The following is a 17,500-nucleotide window of genomic DNA, read 5'->3' as shown; positions in this document are numbered from 1 at the left end:
GAAAATGCATTAAAATCACAATACAAAATAAAAACATAAATAATCATTATAAAATGAACTTGAAAAGAGAAGAGTGCAGATAAGATCCTTTCAATCATATGCACAGTGAAATAGAGCTATTTTGAGCCTAGATTTGAACATTGTCAGAGTAGAGGCCTGTCTCACATCTTCAGAAAGACTGTTCCAGATTTTAGCTGCATAAAACTGGAATCCTGATTCCCCATGTTTAGTCTTGACTCTGGGCACCAGCAGGAGGCCGGTCCCTGAGGTCCTCAGAGTCCGAGATGGTTCATATGGCACTAACATGTCAGAGATGTACTTTGGTGCTAGGCCGTGGAGAGACTTGTACACAAGCAGAGCTGCTTTAAAGTCTATTCTCTGAGCCACAGGAAGCCAGTGTAGAGACCACAGCGGAAATAAGTTTCCTCCATGTGGTGGATGAGCTCAGCCTTAGAGATAGGTTAAAGAGCTCTGACATCCAGAGGGAGCTCGGAGTAGAGCCACTGCTCCTTCGTGTCGAAAGGGGTCAGTTGAGGTGGTTCGGGCATCTGATCAGGATGCCTCCCTCCTGTTAGAGATGTCCAACTGGTAGGAGGCCCCAGGGCAGACCCAGAACATGCTGGAGGGATTACATATCTCATCTAGTCTGAGAACACCTTGGGGTCCCCCAGGAGGAGCTGGAAAGCGTTGTAGGGGAGAGGGGCGTCCGGGGTGCTTTGCTTTGCCCGCTGCCCCCACGACCCAGGCTCAGATAAGCAGACGAAAATGAATGGATGGATGGATTTTTACATTGGTGTCCAGTCAGATAAATCAGATTGGAATTTTCTATTAAGCATGATATGCACTAACTCTGCATTATAACTTACAAAAGATAGGAATAATATGATTAACAAATTAACAGCACTATCTATATTTATCATGCTATTTTTTGTCTCAAAAAAAACATCCACTTCCATCCTGTTTTATCAAATGCCGTAGCTTTTAAAAGTTGACACACAGCCTACAATTACAAATGTAAGCCAGCTTCTGTGTGTCTCTCTCGGCCCGAAGAATGCATCCTGTATGTGGGGATGATTTACAAGCGAGCTGCTTTAAATTACAAGTTCCATTTAGCTCCCCTGCGATCCAAAAACCCAAATTCTCCATCCAACTGTTACTATTTTTCTCTCTTGAAGTGTAAGTGTCTATTTTGTGTGTATTTTAAGGGTAGTGTTGACAAAAATATCAATGTGCAGTTTGTGCAGTTTTGACTCTGCCAAGCTGCTGATGTTAACCATTATTAACTCTGTGTGTGTGGTGTGTGTGTGTGTGTGTGTGTCAGGCTGTCGGCGAGGCGTTTCAGGCAGCTGGTAGAGCGCCTCCTGCAGTTCATCTCCACCCGTCTGTTTCCTGCAGAACCAGACGAACTTCCTCCTCTGGCCAAGTGCTCCTGGTGGATTCCTTCTGCTACCAAAGTCCTCGGCCTGTTCAGTGAGTCACACACACACACAAACACACACATGCATATTCACATCACGTTAAGAACTCACTGTATATTTATTGTACGTACAACAGCTCACATGTCACATTTGACTCTCCTTCCCTCTCCTCAGATGCAGCCAACAGTGTCTCCTCTACTCCCATCATGCCATTCACGGACTTCTACAACATCACTCTGGAGCACATAGACTTCATGGAGGAGTACAGGACCTGGCAGAGCTACGGCAACTCTAATAGGTCAGATACAACTTGGCAACTTTCTCGCCAGATTTAGCAACTTATTCAGACCATCAGAAAAGTGGAGAGAATATATTGTTATTCATTCCCATGAATGCTGCTCAGAGTAATTGACCTTTTGCTAAGCCCCGCCCCTTTCTGATGGTCCGACAAGCTGTCACAGTAAGCATGAAGTAACTAACTGAAGAAATATTATCATATTTGTGGAAAAATGAAAGAGTGATTCCAGAGAGAAGCAGACAGAGGGGTCTACAGTCTGTGTTTGAAGGATATATCCAGGATGTCAAACTGACTCAGCAGCAACAACAGGTTAAAAAGACAAAGATAGTTAGAAGCTAAAGCCGAACTATAGGCTACAGATCACAGTGTAAAAGTGAACCACCACATCACTGCTGATCGCCACACAAGACAATGAATATAAAGGGAAACTTTGCTGATATTGAACCAGCTGTGTGGCATCACAGTGTGTGCAGATGAATGGTGTTTGGCTTCGCCCCCGTGCTGCTGCCAGCACCTGGACCAGGAAGGGATCTCCGGGGAAAGTCGTTCATCAGCACACACTGCGATGACACATAGCTGGTTGAATATCAGCAAAGTTTCCCTGCTTCCCTTCACTGGTTCCTGTACAGCAGGGTCGGTCTTTGTTTCACTGTTATAATCATTAAAAAGCAAAAGCAGCATGTGTATACATTCAGTAGGCTATATCTTCAGTAGCTAGCTAGCTAACCCTACACTTTTCAGGGTTTGATTTGGGTTTTGGAACAGGGAAGAAACGTATATCTTTTTCCAACCTCTCTCGACTCTCGTAGCAACATCTGGAGCTAGTGGTAGGTATTCTGATTGAAAAAGAGCGGGCAGCACTGGTCAGATACCTGTCTGTCTCCTTGTCTGTCCATTTCAACCATTGGACTGATTAGTTTTTCCGTCTGCTGACTTTTAAATGACTAAATGTGTCCAGAATAACTCTCATGTCTCCTAAACTAAAACCTAATCATGTGTCGTTGACAGAAATAAAGTTTGATTTTTTGATTGAAAAGTGTATCCCTGCGTGTCTTCAGCGCTGTTCAATAGATTTGTTGCTTTTGTGTAACGTTCATGGAAACTCAGCAACACTGACTGACGTCTGGTAAATAAGACATGGATATGAAATGTTGGAGCAGTGGAATAGATGGCGAGCAGAGATTTTTCCCAGGGAAAGTGTCTCGGGTCTCGCCTGCTAATAGGGACCAGAAATGCTAACAGATGTGACAACACACTAACTTGACTCACTACCCATGACCAAGACTGATGTTAGCTCCTTCTGAAGATTCCTGCAAGTCAGACGCAGTATCTCTCCCTGAGCAGAGACCAAGTAAAGTTCCCACAGCTGCAGTTTATCCACAATTGTGGAAGCGCTTCCAGAAGCCGTGAAGACTGTTTCACGCTGCGTCACAGCTCGTTAACGTCTGATAAAAGAAATGGAGAGTTTACAGTTCAAACGATTGGACTCTAAAAGTCCCTGGCTGGGGATTCTTCTCATGTTGGGCTCGGGGGTGTAGATGTCACAGCCTGCTTATTCAGGTAAAGACTGATTTTAGAAACACTCAAGAGCTGTTCAAGAATGAATTGTCCACATAGATAGTTTTAACTGCTGGTAGCAAAACATTAAAAATTAAGTTTTCAGGGTTATTAACTTTTCATGTTTCTTTATGGCCTTTGTCAGGTTTTCCTTCTGTCAGTTTCCCTTCATCCTTTCAACGGTAGTGAAGAAAGCCATCATCCAGAAAGACTCTGAGCAACAGATGATCAGTCAAGCCAGGGTGAGAGACACACACACGCACACTCACACAAAAACATATGTGGTCATCTTTGCTTTGTTTTACTTTTGTTTTACATTTAAATAATATATGCGAGCCTTTACCCTAACCCTAATTTAAATCAAATCCCAGCCTTAAAGGTCCAGTGTGTTGGATTTAGGTGGATATATTGGCAAAAATGGAATATGATAAAATAAGTATGTTTTCTTTAGTGTGTAACCACGTAAAAATAAGAATCATTGTGTTTTCGTTACCTCAAGGTGAGCCGTTTACATCTATATAGGGAGTGAGTCCTCGTCTCTGGAGATCACCATGTTGCACGGCTGTGTTTCTGCAGTAGCCCAGAACAGACAAACCAGACACTGGCTTTAGATTGAGACATTCACATTTCCACTTGTTTGCATTGGCCACTGTAGTTAGCAGCCCGTCTTTTACAAGAGTGTTGGAAAAACAGTGATATTTTTTTAAACGTGAAACAGCTTTATTCAGTGTTTACTGGTTTAAATCACCAGGTCTGTTTGTTTTAGAGAGGAAGAGACCTCTGTGGATAATTCGGCTCACTGTAAAATCCTCTTGAACATCTGAAACTCGAATTATGAAGGAAAAAAATAAGCACACATTAACAGGTGCTGGGCTAGTGGCCCATCTGTGACATGCTAAACAGCATAGGAAAAACACTGATTTGTACCTGAAACTGATTTATTCAGTGTTTTTACCGGTAATAATCACCTGTGCCGTTTGTTTTGGAGAGGAAGAGACCTCTGTGGATAATTCCGCTCGTAGTTAACACCTCCTACACAATGAACACTGAAGAAATTCTAGCTGGGAAGAGTTTCAGCTGGTTGCAGTCTGCAGTCCTCACCACTAGATGCCACTAAATGCCCCTAAATCTCCCACGCTGTTCCTTTAACTTTAAGTGACCTTACTTTCTAAATACAAGCTCCTGCAAAGACATACAGTAACACGGATGCAAATGCATGTCTACACATTTTAATTGTGTGTGTGTTTCACAGCAAAGCCTGGTCAGTAAAGTTTCTCGCAGGCAGAGAGTGGACATGAACCTTCTGTTCCTCAACATTAAAGTACGACGAGCACAGCTCCTCAGCGACTCACTGGATGAGGTAAGGACACACACACACACACACACACACACACTCTTGTCACACCTGTTAAAGATGTTTTTAATCCAAACTACTCATAAGAAAATAATTAACTAGCTGGAGAGGAAGAGTTGTGTTTCCTCTGCAGAGATTTTATTATTTTATGTATGAGGACACCCGGGAGGCGAACATAAGTGCATGTGCACAGGTGTTATTCCATTGTTCCAATATTCCAGTGAAATGTTTCCATGGTTGTTTTATACCTCTACAGCATAAGCATATGTTTTTCTATTTCATTTCAAACTCACCTCCCAAAACAAGCAATCAGTTAACATGTTTGGCCCTCAGGGTCACGTGGCTTTTAAGGGCTCTGTGACTGTAAGGGCCTTGGTGACCACACATAGGTTTGCACGTATCTTTTGGTCCAGTGCCAGAATCATTAATGACTAAACAAAATACCATCACTTGCAGTTTAACTGGAGCATTTCTGCATATATTTGCCTGCAAGTAGTGTACTGCACTAAGGAAAGATAATGAAGAAAGAAGGAATTCATCTCACTAACTGGAAATCTTTAGGGCCTTATGAGGTTTTGATGACAAACAAAAATATATTTTTTGCAGTGTGTTTTATAATGAGAGAAAAACAGGCAAATTTGTGGTGTGGGAATGCGGAGGGAGCGGTGAAGATACAGAACCAGTTGTGAGGATGAGCCTTTAATGTTCTACATTCATGTGTCGACCTCAAATGCTCAGTGTAACCTAAACCGAACTGTAAATCTCATGTGAACCCTAAATGTAACTGATGTTAAATGTTAGTTTCTTCAGGAAGTGAGATTCAGCCCAAGTGTCCACACAGTTCTGTCTTTGTGAAGTTGTTCGGTCTGCAGAAGTTTAGGAATACTGTATGTTTTTAAGTCTAAATGAAACTCATCTGTTTGTCCGTCTCCCTCCACAGTTGACGAGGAAGCGGTGTGACCTGAAGAAGAAGCTGCGGGTGACGTTTGTCGGGGAGGCGGGGCTGGACATGGGCGGCCTGACGAAGGAGTGGTTCCTGCTGCTGGTGCGACAGATCTTCCACACAGACTACGGTGAGACACACTGCCAGTTCAAAGAAATTAAAGTCTGGGATGTGGGTAAGTGTGGGCCATAAGTATGTGTACAGTGCGGCACACATGGCGACATGATTGCACATTGAAACATGTCCGTAGTATATATAGTTTATGACTCAACCCAGTGTGAATAAAGCAAATGGAAAAGCTGAGGTCTGTCAACAGGGAACAAAAGATAATGCTGAGAATCTGGAGGGAAATCCAGTTTGATGCAAAGTCAATGGAAAGTGAAGCCATACTTTATTGAAAAGAAGCCAAAAGAAAATTTTATTGGATAAAAACGGAAAGTAAATTTTTATTAGATGGAGGTCTCAGCGGACGAGCTCAGTGAGTTTTCAGGTCAGTGGAGCTGCAGCAGCAATAACTGTCAGATGGCTGAGAGAGGCAGTCACTGTTGGTTTTGGAAAATCAGCAACAAACTGGAGCAGCGTGTGTTATGGTTGTCCTCTTCTCTTCGTCTGTTTCTCTTTTCAGTTTACTCTCCTGTCTTTACCGACTGCCTGACTCTAATTATCTCCATATCTCTGTGTCACTTTGTTTGTGCGTCCTTGTCTCTTTCACTTCCTCACTTCTTCTTTCATCCTGTAAAAAAAAAAAGTCTTTTATCTTTAATCCTCTCTAATCCTGCCATTTTAAAGGAACAGTCCACCAAAAATATATTTTTCGATTATCAAATTTGTCTCCTGTTATGTTGGAAAGTGGCTCTGAAACAAATGTCAGAAAAAGCATCAAAACTTTTATGGAATATTCTCAAATTTCTCCGAAGCACAATCCACTTTTTCTTCATCTACTGCATATGTTCAGCATGTTCCAAACAACTGTTATTTCCAATAAATCATGTAATGTAATACTTTATGTTGCAGTATCACCTCCTCCAAAGATCTGCCTGAAGTAGTGTAAGATTGTTCAGTGGTGTAAAATTGGATCATCATCATCATCATCATCATGCTGCAGCAGCTGGTTGAGTTCCTTTGGAAGTTTTGATACTTTCTTTGCTTCACTCTGGGCCACCACTTAAATCCATTTCATCCTGGTTGCACAGCCACACTTACACCTAAACATTACCTTTTAAAATGACAATGCTGGTATTATTCTGAGGACCAAAACCAACCTCTGTGAGGAAAAAATGAAGAAATAAAATGTTTCTTTCATGTCAGCTAGAGCAACACATACAGTAGAAGTTCTTGCTTTCCGAAACTGTTACAAAAAATTGTTCTATAAATCAGTTTATGATGTGACAGCACTCTGTTTAAAGGTCCAGTGTATAGGAAATGGCCCCGAGCGCACTGAATGCAAAACGTGAGGCGCATCACACTGACTTTTTTTTAAAAATTGAATGCTACTAGTAAAAAAAACACCCAAAAAAAATGCTTGATGCACCTTTTTATTGTTGCCAGGCAACCACCCCATCATGTCCTTACACTAACCTTCCCGTGTAATCAATCTACCCTTTATTTATTTATTTATTTATTTTTTTAAATTCATATCTAGTTCCTAAAATGTTGAGGCAGAGGGTACTTGCTGTAGCTCTGGTTGAGGGTGAGAGGCTGTCAGCAGAGAAACGGATAAAAAAGAAGGTGGATCATGGGGAGTACCACCAGTTGGTCCAGGAGCTTCTCCTCCATGATGACTATTTCCAGGCATATTTTAGGATGACTCAGGGGCAGTTTGACAACCTGCTGTCTATCGTCAGGCCGTATAGCTCTGGGTATCCAGCAACCGCTGACACCAGTTTCTCCTCCATTGTTTACCAACTGTAAACTTGTTGCTGTGACCACCACAGAAGGCCCGCCTCTCAAATCATCCAATTGGACAATGGGGAAAAGAAATGACAAAAAAATGTATGATATGAGGCGCTTTTCCGCTCTGAGTTGACGTTTTTTCAGCTCAGGGAGTTCAGAACACTCTGGCAAAAACACCAGGTGCCTAGAGCTCAGAAACACCAGGCATGTCACAACGTGAAAGCCCCAAGCAAAAAGCTTCATTCTCATTTAAAACGATTACAAAAAGTCGCCTCCAGCTGCTAAAACACTTTCTGTGTGATCTTGGCCTATATCTTCCTTCTACAGAGGCCACCATGTTGGTGTACAGTAGCCTATGACGGACGTTTTTGCGTCGGCTGTCCCTGTCCCACAAATTTGTTTCAGTTGGTTACAGTCTGCAATATACTGCTAGATGACACTACAGGACCTTCAAAGGTGCTGAATGTAACTGTGGACAAACAGATTGTTGAGTCTCATTCCCAGGTTGTCAAATACTGACACTTTGGGTTGGTCAGACTGAACCATAAACCCAAAGAACTGGTATCTGACAACCTTGGAATGAGACTGTGTTGCTCTATGAATAAGAATCAACAATCTATTATCGTTCTTTGGAGTTACATACAGCCCTTTGAAGGTCTGGTTTAAATTTAGTCAAAGATTATGGTTTGGGTTACAGAAATTTCTTTGATGAGGTTAGGAAAGTTTCATTGTCATGGTTGCAATAATGATAATAATACGATAATGAACATGAGGTCAAGGTTAGGGAATGATCCCATTTACTGTCCACTGGAGATGTTAAAAAAAAAAAAAAAACAGTGTGGTCTCCCACTTAAACATGTCTGTTTGGGGGACTTGAAACTGATGGTGTCGTTCTCGACAGTCTTGTTTAGCAACAATCAGAGGCACCAGCTAATGTCCATACAAGCAGTGGAGTCACACTGCACAGGCGGTGAGGATTCGGTGGTTAACAGACATTATTTCAATCCAGAATCCAAAGTGAACTTAAATGAAATATTAGTCAAACATTTCTGAAACTGAACTTTCTCCTTTCTTTTCATTCAACAAGTGTTTCCATTACTGTTGCTCCAATATTTCCTTTAACCACAAGACACAGTCTCACGTCACGTCAGGACAGAAACCTTTGTGCAATATTGATCTAGAATTTCCTCCAAGATTCACTGTTTGAATTCAGTACATTCAGTTCAGTACATTGGAATCTGCATAAAAAATACACGTCTGTCTGCATCTGCCTCTTCTCCTCTCCCTCTCTCTCTTACTTTCTATCTGTATGTCTCTCTCTCTCTCTCTCTCTCCTCTGGTCGAGTTGTTCTTTCCATCGTCTTTCCATCTTTCCGCGGTCGTCTGTGTTTTTGGTGCCAGGGGACGTCGGCCCAAAGCAACACACTCAATGAAAGCTGTGTTCCCCTCATTAGCAGCACAGGGAAAGCCCCGACTCTGCCTCACACACATACACATACAGAAGCCCACACTCAGCTGCACATAGGCAGGTGTACACACACACACACACACACACAGGCTCTTTTATGCGTGAAGCGGTGTCAGTTTCTGGTGTTCAGAGATGTGAGTGGTCCAGATGTGTGTCTCAGCTCAGAACAGACTGCTGCTGTTTCTCTCAGTCGGAGCTGGAAAAGCTTCAGCGCTTCACAATCTTGTGGAGTTTATTCTGTTTAACTACCTGCTCATCGTCCTGTTTATCGCTCTGACAGTCAGTGTTGAAAAGTGATGTGCTGCACAGCAGTGAAAAATAATAAACAACTCAGATCACGCAGACACCCTGACTGCGAAGGACAATAATAATTCAGAGGAAGATTCAGATTCTGTACACAATATTTATAAAAAATAAATAAAATCTAACACAAATTGCAGATTTTAGCAATTCCCAAATACAAAACAAATGTACCCAGTACCCTGACTGCTGTTAGGTACTGGGATGAAATCCTCAGAGCGATTGTCAGACCTTACACTGGTGCAGCGGGCCCTGGGTTCCTCCTGGTGCGGTGGGCCCTGGGTGCCTCCTGGTGCAGCGGGCCCTGGGTTCCTCCTGGTGCAGCGGGCCCTGGGTTCCTCCTGGTGCAGGGAGCCCTGGGTTCCTCCTGGTGCAGCGGGCCCTGGGTTCCCCCTGGTGCAGTGGGCCCTGGGTTCCTCCTGGTGCAGCGGGCCCTGGGTTCCTCCTGGTGCAGCGGGCCCTGGGTTCCTCCTGGTGTGGCTGGCCCTAGGTTCCTCCTGGTGCAGCGGGCCCTGGGTTCCTCCTGGTGCAGCGGGCCCTGGGTTCCTCCTGGTGCAGCGGGCCCTGGGTTCCTCCTGGTGCAGCGGGCCCTGGGTTCCTCCTGGTGCAGCGGGCCCTGGGTTCCTCCTGGTGCAGCGGGCCCTGGGTTCCTCCTGGTGCAGTGGGCCCTGGGTTCCTCCTGGTGCAGCGGGCCCTGGGTTCCTCCTGGTGCAGGACAATGCCCGGCCTCATGTGGCCAGAGTGTGTAGGCAGTTCCTGGATGATGAAGGCATTGATGCCATTGACTGGCCCTCTGACCTAAATCCAGTGAGCACCTATGGGACGTTATGTAGTGGTGCTTCTGACACCACCACGCGGTCTGAGAGGAAATCCCCCAGGACACCATTTGTCTGTGGATCAGTTGGATCAGCCTGTGTTCTCAATTTTGCACTTTGACTTTCAGTGTGATTTTGAATCCAGCCCTCAGTGGGTTGATGATTTTGGTTTCCACTGACCGTTGTTACATCATATTGTTCTCAACTAATTTTACAATGTACATCAGTGAAGATTTACAACTTGAATAATGTGTTTGTCAAAATCTGATGTGTGTTGTAAGTGTTCCCTTAACTTCTTTTGAGCAGTGTATTCATTCCTCTTTCTGTCTTGCTTCCTTCCTTGTTACATCTTCTGTCTTTCCATCTTTTCACCCATCTTCACCCAGTTTTTCCTTTCATCCTTGTCTCCTTCCTTCCTCCCCTCCCTCCCTTGTCAATCCATCTATCTCTTATTCATCCAGGCTTTATTGGTTTATAAACCACCAGAATTGTGCTCAACCTAAATCTGTTTTTCAGGAATGTTCACCTACATGAAGGACTCGCGCTGCCATTGGTTCAGCAGCTGGAAGTGTGACAACTATTCGGAGTTCCAGTTGGTCGGGACTGTATCCTTTATCAAAGACATTAGAGTATGGACACTCCCCGTAGTGTGTGTGTTGCATGTTATGCATGTTTGAAGGGGACCATGGCTGTTATATTCTCAGTTAATTAAGGCGGAGGGTGTGTTTTTACCCAACAATGTATTTTTAGGTTCATCTATTATTCACCAGCAGGAGTAGCTTGTTTAGACCACATTAGCATTTTAATGATCTTCCATTATAGTTGTTATATTCATAGTTCTCCAGTGGTTTCACAGCTTCAGGTTGCAGTGGTTGTTCAGTCTTTAACGTGTAGGTAATTTGCATTCAAGTACAAATACACACACTCACACACACACTCTCTTCTCTTTTATTTCCCCTCCCTCCCCCTCTCACATACTCTAACACTCTATTTTAAACCACAGAGGAGAAAGAGATACTATAATGTGTGTTTTTAGGCTGTAAACCCGCATGCCGAACACATATATCTCAAATAAATAAGTCTCTTTTCAGCACAGAGTATAAAATAAAACAGACAAGGTTTCTCACTGACACATTTCTCCAAAACAAGACAGCCTGAGTGATTTCACACCCACATACTTACATAACAAATACTCCAATAAAATTTAAACACTCAACTGAGTATTGTAAAAGGCATTCCTGGAAACATTTTCTTAGCTAAAGAACACTGCAGGATTTAAATGCTGCGGGCAGTGCTGTAGTCTTTAAGGTGCATGTAGGAATTTTCTTTGGAGTGTTTTTGTAGTCATGGTTGGAACAACTGATGCAGTGACTGTAAAGATGTTTGGTCAAGCTAGTTGACACCGCTAAGTCCTCATTTCTAACACAAAATACTGAATGTGCACTCACTCTTAAAGCATTTGCACCTTATACCTGTTGGTTTCTGCAAAGGCAGTGTATGGGTGGAGGATTTCAAAGCTGAAATCAAAGCTTTTATTCAGCGACCTTGTGTCCTACAAACTATGTCTCTGTGCTACTAGTTTACTGCCAATTGCATTCTGTTTGGGAATGTAATTGCTGCCTGAGTGATCTTCAAAGGCGACTTTTTTTCCCCAGTGAGGTAGGGTTTAGTTTTTGTACCACACAGAAGTCATAAGAAGGTGGCTGGTGTGGGTGGTGGAGGTACAAAGAGCAGGACGTAGACACCAGAGAGAAGGATTCACGTCCTGAGCCCTGCATGTGGTCAGATGTAGGCGACAGAAGCACTTTGGTGAAGGATCGTAACATCGGGGAAATATTAGTTAAGTCATTTGACTTTTTAGCATCAGACCAAGTGTATTAATGTTGCTGTTTTGTAAGAGCAGATAATTATGTGAGAACATTTCAATGGTGTGTTCAACAACACCTGGTGGAGTTGTGTTGCTACCCTGGGGGTAGCAACACAACTCCATCTAATGGAGGCTTAGGGCGCCGCAGATTCAAACATCCAAAAACACATAATTGAAGCCACAAAATATCTCCATACTGCTCGTCCGTAGTGATCCAAGTGTCCTGAAGCCTCGACATAAAAAGTTGTTTGGAATGGCTGAATTTTCATTTTTGGGTGCAGTATCATTTTAACCCTTTTAAAACAGACCTTCCGTAGGTGGCCATGGGAGATTGGTGTTTGCGTGATCTTTTATGTATTGATTTCAAACAAAAACCCTAACAGCTAGAACATTCATTCCTTTTGCAGCAGAAAGATTTAACAACAACAACAACAACAACAAACTTTATTTATAAAGCGCTTTTCAAAACAAAGTGCTTCACATGGTTGATGGCAATTTTAGAAAATACTAAGAACCAAAAAAAAAATGAAATAAAGATACCATGTCATCACTGAAGCAGATAAGCAAAGTTGGCAATGTATTGCACTGTGGAAAATCAAATCAAACAATTAGAGTAATACAAAATAGAATAAAATAAAATAATTCACTGTCATCATGTCTTTACCTTACGTTACGTTACTTATCCTTATGCTCTGTGCAAATGCAAAACTTCCCCAGGAGGCCGCAGGAGATCATTGTTTGTATGATCTTGTATATATATAGACCATTCGTTCTTTCTGCAGCAGAAAGCTAAGGAGGAACAAGGTGTGCCTTTTCACTCTCTTTCACTATCTCAAAAATGAAATAATGTACAAAGTTCACTTAACTAATAGAGAACCAAGAAATAGTGTCTTTATATTTCTACATTTAAAAATCCTTTGGATTGCTCTGTTTTGTGTCTTAATTTTGTGCATAGCCAAAGAAAAAGGAAGTTCCACACACTGTCCTGTTACTTGCAATAAGCTTTGTTAGATAAACAGCTGACACAGCGATCAGTCCCACGGTCGGTGTGTGTTTAGCCTAATAGAAGGCACCTCCCATGGCAAATATAATCATCATCATCATCAGCATAATTGCATAAATATATACATAAATTAATATAATGTAAAAAAAAATGTGATTACTGTTTTTGTATGTATTGTTTTTAACATTATATGATTCAGTGTATATTTATACAGTTATTGCTGACGATGATTATAGTTGAAGGTGGGAGGTGCCTTTTATTATCTTAAATGCACACAGACTGAGGGACTGATTGCTCTCAGCTCATGGCCTCTGATTAGCCTCATCTTGGTCGGTGTTATCTATATAGTTTTCTTTGTTTTTTTCTCCTCACCTGATGAAGGTCAAAATTTTATCTAAAAAAGTTTATTGCAAGTAACAGGACAGTGTGTGTGAAATCCCTTTTCTTCACCCATGGGCACTTTTCTCCTAGGTGTGCACGAGCTTCCATATTTTAGTATTTTTATTTTGTAAAATCTGAAGAAAAAACATGGCTCATTTTCAATACAGTTATCAGTCATTGTAATTCATTGACTTACATAACCTTTTAGCTTAGGTTCCATAGATCTTAGAGATATGAAGCATTTGACCATACTCCAAGAAATGACATCACAATAAGCAAAACCAGTGCAGACACTAGAGGACCATTTATATCCCAGAGTTCAAAGGGTTAAGGGAATGCATATGTAATTTCTTGGAAACAGAGTTGTGTCCAGCAGCTCTCTGACCAAAGAGCACATATTATACTTCAGACAGCTGCACATTTTTTCCTCCACTTGCAGCCTGTTTGAGCAGGAAATGAGCCTATTTTGCCCAGCACTTATAATAACTACGCCATGTGTACCTACATTCATTAGAAAGCTGCAGGACAGAGTATTAAGAAATGGTTGTCAGGTGGACACAAATCGAATATGTTGGCACTCCAAACTTTGCACTCTTAATTTGAAGCATTTTTAACTTATGTGAATACGTCTTTTTCCTGCTTAGCAACCACATTCAGCAAACCTGCTTTTTCTTGCTTCCATCCACTGACTTTACGCTTTAGCACCACCTCTGAAATTCTCTTTGCATCCAGTCTAAACACGCACGATCTTGTTTAAGGTTTGGTCAAAGCAGCGAGATGTTACATTTCCTGTCCTGACACGACTTTCTATTGGCTCTGAACCACTGGTCAGCAGCTGTTATTGATATTGCTGATGTTATTGATTTGTTTATATTATAGCACAGATGAGCTGGACACAGTGTTCTCCGGTAGCTTTGCATCGTTAGTGTGAAACAGTCATACATGATTTTTGCTTTTGTAGTTTCAGATACCGCAGGATAGCTCTGCTGCTGCTCCTGCTACTTGTAAAATGTACTTTCAGGACAACGTGTATGCGTGTCTGTGTGTGTGTGTCTGTGAGTGTGTGTATATATACAATATGTGCGTATATAGAGAATGATCCAGTACTTTAGCCGGAGTTACTAGCCAGCTGGGAACTGTCAAAAGGTTATATAACCTAATAGCTGCCTGTTCTTAGCCAGGTTATTGTGTGTGTGCGTGTGTGTGTGTGTGTGTGTGTGTGTGTGTGTGTGTGTGTGTGGTTGAGGGCAGGAACATTGAGTTCCATGGGTGTTCCATGCATGTTCCACATGTGTGCTGGCGCTAAGAGCTAAATTATCAATCTCCCTCGTTCCTGTTTAGTCGTCATGGTAGCGTTGCGTCACTATGGAGATGGAGAGGGAGCAGCGGCGAGAGAAGGGGGCTCAATAGAAAATGTGTAACAGAGAGGAAGAGCGTAGCCCAACGGAGGGAGATGGAGATAAATGAAAAGCAGAAAGAAAGAGGTGCAGTTAGGGAGAGATGGAAAGATAGAGTATAAACAGATGTAAACAAGAAGGAGCAAATACTGATGAGAGAGCAGAGAGGAAGGGAGGCAAAGTGGGACATGAAGAGAGGAAGACAGTAGAGAGATGAGGATAAGGCATTGCAGCTGCCTGGTTTCTCTGCTCTTTGTGTAATATGTACAGTATCCCTGTGCTGGGATATTATGTCAGCCCATTAGCCAGAAAAATGTTGGCGTTGTACGTTTCTGCAAACCACAGATACGTTACATTTGCTCGTTATTATGTAGTGGATACATTGGAACTTTACATTTCAGCAATGCTGTGATTAGGATTAGGCACATAAACCATTTGGCTAGGGTTAGGAAAAGAAAAGACCATGTTTTTTAGCTTAACGTACCTGGTTTTGGGGCACAAATTCCACTGGAAAGCAGCAGTGTTTCAGTAGAAAACAACCACTCTTTGTGGTGCTATACTGGCAGGAAATGCAGCAACAGGTTGCGAGAAAACACTCACGTCAGGGGGCTAAAATGCACCTGAAAACACAGTAATGACTTCCCTAAAAAACGCGCTTTTGTTTGTTGGTCTCAAACAGTCCTCAAACAGTCTCACTCCGAAGTAGTCAAAATCCGGCGCTTGCAGTGACTTGCAGCATGAGAAACCAACGAAAAAAGCCTTTAACGTCGGCATGATACACAGATGGTTGCTATAATACTTTAGCAGCACCAGGTGGCATCAGGGGGAAACTCTGTGGGACAAATGAAAGTTCAGGCGGGTGGGAGAGGTGGTGGATGGGTCCAACATCCACTAACTTTTACCCGGGGGTACGGTGTCCGCGTCCCGTAAGACTCTAAAGCAAAATCCTGTTATTTTCTCCTAAACCTTACCATGTGTTTTTGTTGTTGGAGGAAAAAGAAATGTCAATACGCGTATCTAAAAAATAAATTTCCTGTGAAAACAGAAGTGTATTTTGAAAACAGACAATGCATGTAACAGGCAGAACTTGACACAGTGTCCCAGAACGTCAACAACGCACCCAGGGTACCTTGCACGGCGTACCTGGACGTGGAAAGACCATGACCAAACGTGATGTATGTGACGAGGTCGCAGTGAGAACGTGTTGTGTCTGCAGCTTGGCAGGTGTCTCACCCAGATGTTACGCTATAAACCGTCCCCAAACCCCGCTAATATACTGCGTCACTTTAGTTATGTTGATATAGGCCTATTATGAATGACACCTAAAAAAATTATGTATTTATAGTTTGCAGAAATGCACAATGCCATTATTTTGATGTGGCGACTGGGCTGATTATTTAATCATGTTTCCTGTGTGGTACTTTGATTAAGCACAAATTCATTTGGGAATATGTTGACACAGTTTCCCTCAAAAATAATGAAACACAGGGTCTCAACATTACAAAATACAGCAAGTAATAAAACATTAAACAGACATAATGAAGCAGTTATAAATGAATGCAAACTAACCACTAATTAGTCATGAATATTATACAAAGATAAAAACATTTCCCTAAACAAAATTACATTTATTAAATTAGTACAAATTGCCACACGGTGAACTTTTTGCTTCTGGGGCCCTCAGAACACTTTGGTTAATCCAGCTTTGAACAACAAATGGGAAGAGCAGGTGATCAAACATCTGGTGGAGAGAGCAAATTGTTCAGGCTGAATAAATGAGGAGGGTTAAATAATTGCAAGCTGGGACCAGATGTGTAAAATAATGTGTATATTCAGGTCTTCAACTCTGTGTTTATACTAACGCAGAGATATCGATATGTATACTGTATTTATCACACTGATAAAGCACAGGCCTCACATGGGTCTGTCTCATACATCTCATTATTGTGAAAATGTTCACATATGCACAGACCACACTAAGAGGAATAAGATGATTTTAACCATAAACTTACTGTATTTAAGGGATTAAGACAGACTTTTAAGTAATCTTTCAGAACACTGTTTTGACATGAAATTTACTGAATTTTCAGTTCTAATATTTTGATAGACATGTAGCTGTCAGTCATGTCCTGCAAACTGCTCCTCCTTATAATTTGTGAGCTGAAGATGAGGCTCCATACAGCGCTGCGTAAAGAGACCAACATGCATGCACATTAGTTTGAGTTTGTCTTACCAGCTGGGTATAGCTGAAAAAGTGCGTGACTTCAGCGTGGCCTCAGAGGGCATTGGTTCCCAACCTAGAGGTCCAAACCCCCACTAGGGGTCGCCAAAGCTTCACAGGGGGTTGTGAGGCCTTCCTCATGTTAAAGGGTGTGAAAAAATAAATTCTTTTAAAAAAGATACAGTAGGCCTCGGCATTTTATTCATTTCCAACACATTCTAACTCCGACCTCGTCACATATTGACATTTGGTGATGGACTTTCCACATCCACATATGACATTAAAGGTACCCTGGGTGCGTTGGTTATTGACCTTCTGGGACACTGTGTCAAGTTCTGCCTGTTCATGCATTGTCTTCTTTCAAAATACACTTCTGTTTTCACAGGAAATTTAACGTTTACATATAGTCTCTTTCAAAATAAACGCAAATTGACTTTTTTTTCCTTAAACAACAAACCCACGTGGTTACATTTTGCCAACACTTGCACATGGTTGGGTTTAGTGAAAAAAGAACAGGGTTTGGTTTTACACTCTTATGGGAACTTCCGTTGCTTTAACTTTCGTTGCTGTCCCGCCACGTTTCCT

At 42.1% G+C, this 17,500-nt stretch overlaps 1 protein-coding gene across 1 annotated transcript in view; it reads left to right on the top strand.

Moving 5' to 3' along the window:
* The window catches only part of hectd2 (HECT domain containing 2), a 75,342-nt gene that overhangs the window by 24,406 nt on the left and 33,436 nt on the right, over positions 1 to 17,500 (top strand). Inside the window, exons 9-14 of the mRNA XM_049600373.1 lie at positions 1,322 to 1,470; positions 1,593 to 1,716; positions 3,419 to 3,515; positions 4,526 to 4,633; positions 5,568 to 5,700; positions 10,563 to 10,651. Coding sequence (XP_049456330.1) covers positions 1,322 to 1,470; positions 1,593 to 1,716; positions 3,419 to 3,515; positions 4,526 to 4,633; positions 5,568 to 5,700; positions 10,563 to 10,651 — 700 coding nt within the window. The remainder of the gene's footprint in view (positions 1 to 1,321; positions 1,471 to 1,592; positions 1,717 to 3,418; positions 3,516 to 4,525; positions 4,634 to 5,567; positions 5,701 to 10,562; positions 10,652 to 17,500) is intronic.

The sequence above is a fragment of the Epinephelus fuscoguttatus genome, linkage group LG16, assembly GCF_011397635.1.
Source record: "Epinephelus fuscoguttatus linkage group LG16, E.fuscoguttatus.final_Chr_v1".
Taxonomy (NCBI): domain Eukaryota; kingdom Metazoa; phylum Chordata; class Actinopteri; order Perciformes; family Serranidae; genus Epinephelus; species Epinephelus fuscoguttatus.
Note: the sequence above shows the minus strand (reverse complement) of the source record. Positions and strands in the feature narration are given on the sequence as shown.